Source organism: Nematolebias whitei, chromosome 14 (genome assembly GCF_014905685.2).
Source record: "Nematolebias whitei isolate Nwh7 chromosome 14, NemWhi1, whole genome shotgun sequence".
NCBI classification, from domain to species: domain Eukaryota; kingdom Metazoa; phylum Chordata; class Actinopteri; order Cyprinodontiformes; family Rivulidae; genus Nematolebias; species Nematolebias whitei.
This window is the reverse complement of record NC_056511.1, coordinates 7603536-7605616: the sequence shown is the minus strand read 5'-3', so window position 1 is coordinate 7605616 and position 2081 is coordinate 7603536. Positions and strand designations below refer to the sequence as shown.

At 40.1% G+C, this 2081-nt stretch overlaps 1 protein-coding gene across 1 annotated transcript in view; it reads left to right on the top strand.

The window, feature by feature from the left end:
- tbcelb (tubulin folding cofactor E-like b) overlaps positions 1-1875 on the top strand; it is a 17017-nt gene extending 15142 nt beyond the window's left edge. The window contains exon 9 of the mRNA XM_037687809.1: positions 666-1875. Coding sequence (XP_037543737.1) covers positions 666-1011 — 346 coding nt within the window. The 3' untranslated portion in view covers positions 1012-1875. The remainder of the gene's footprint in view (positions 1-665) is intronic.
- Positions 1876-2081: the final 206 nt, after the last annotated feature.

The window sequence follows — 2081 nt, the reverse complement described above, 5'->3', positions numbered from 1 at the left end:
GACAGGGCGGGGCGCCCTGTTTGTATACTGGTCGGGGAAACTTCACTTGATTGGACTGTTTTTATAACTAATTTTATTTGATTGAATTTCTATTTGTTGTCTGTACTTTATATGTTTTCCGTCTAAAACGGATCTCTCTTGTAAACGAGTCCTCGTGACTCAGTGAAACTAAACTGTATACTGTAAATAAAGGTTGAATGTAGTTTCCACTTCATAATCCTTTCAAAATAAGATACAAAGGCTCACTTTAATTACCGTATTCAAATTCTTACGTTAAAAGACTGAATATTTGTAAATCACCGCTCACCCCTATCAGAGACATGTAGACATATTTTTGTTTATTTTGGGATAATACATTTACATTTATTTTTTAATATTAAATTCAACCAAATCTGATTTTGAGTTTGTAGAAGGAATATTTCGCTTTACATCACTGAAGTTTTCTGCTTTTATAATAATTAATGGCAAAGCATTGTTCTCGCCTTAAGTTATGATTTTTCCTTCACATATCCGTGTTCTGTTGCTGTGCTGTCAGTACTGAAGGATGCCACCTACCACCTACCAAGATGGCGGCACAAACTCACCTTGCTAACGAGCTGCGCTGTGATCGACCATTCCAGCGTGTTTTTATTTAATTTCGATGAACCGTGCACTTTCTTTCCCAGGTACCACGTTCTTGTGTCCAAGTATGGTCAGCTGGCTCCACTGGCAGAGGTGGACCTGACTCCCCGCAGCACCGTGGTGGACGTCCGCTGGGGTGACCAGGTGCAGCCCGTCAGCCTCCGCCTGGAGCAGACGGTGGGCGACCTGAAGAAACAGCTACGAGCCCTGCTGCAGCTGCCCACCAACGGCGTCCGGCTGTTCCACATCGACAGAGAGATGTGCTCGGTGCTCGGACCCGAGGAGCTGAAGTGTGGCTTCAGGGCGCTCCACTCCTACAGGATCCGAGACGGAGACGAGATCCTGGTGGTGCCCAGAGTCAAGAACCGCTGCAGCTCCTCGGACCTCTGAGTAAGGAGCCTCTTTAGTTCTGGATTCGTGAGAAAATGTTTATAAAATGAACGCGTACTGGAAGTTTGACTTGAGTATTTGTACACGAAAAACACGTGTTTCAATCTTGAATGTAAAAAGTTTTCTGTCCGGTGTAAAATGTTTTTTAATATGTGCAATACTGCATTTGCACAGTAATGCTACGTGAGACTAAACGACACGTCTTCAAATAAGTCCGTTGTAAAATAAATAGTCATTTTGCTAAAGACTGCAGATGTGTTTGGCCACGAAGGCTTTAATGGTGCCAAAGAGAAGCCAAACCTCGGAAAAAAAAAACAACTTTTAGCTCTCTGTACAAATGTAAGGACATAAAGTTTTATTTGTCTGAAATTATACATTTTCATTTAAAGAACACAATTTGGACACAAAAAAGGGATTATTTTTTATGTTTTATGTAAACGAATCAATTCAGGTCTTTGAGGTTGTTCCCCTTCTCCTAAATTAATTAATTAATTCTAAAGAACCACACGGGTATCCTCAACGTTGCATATATATATCAACACGAATCAAATAAAACGTTATCTTAATTAATTTATCTCACATTGAAGGAAAAAGGTGCCAAATCATTAAATTAAGTTTCGTTCACGTTCGGATTATAACCTGAGTTTAGGCGGCGCATTTCTGCGCATCACCGAAACTAAACCGTCCGTTTACATCTCGTTATTAAAATTAAATGTTAAACAAGTCGATGTTCTTTCTGTCTAGTTTAAGAAAATAGTTGCCATAATTCCCAAAGACGCACTAATTGATCAGATTGTAAAACTAGAATCACTTGAAAAATGAATAAAAACATTTTAATAGGAATGTATATTACCTGCCCCACTGCGAGCCAAACTTTAAAAGCTCTACTACAATCTAGAGTTGAGTTGTTTGTTAGGGATGACTCGCAGCTACTACCACACCAAATACTAGCTCAGTGGCTGTAAAATCAGCGGAGTGGTGGCCATTTTTGTGATCGCTAACGTAGGCCTGTCACGATAACAAATTCTGCTGGGCGATTAATTGTCTCAGAAATTATTGCGATAAACGAT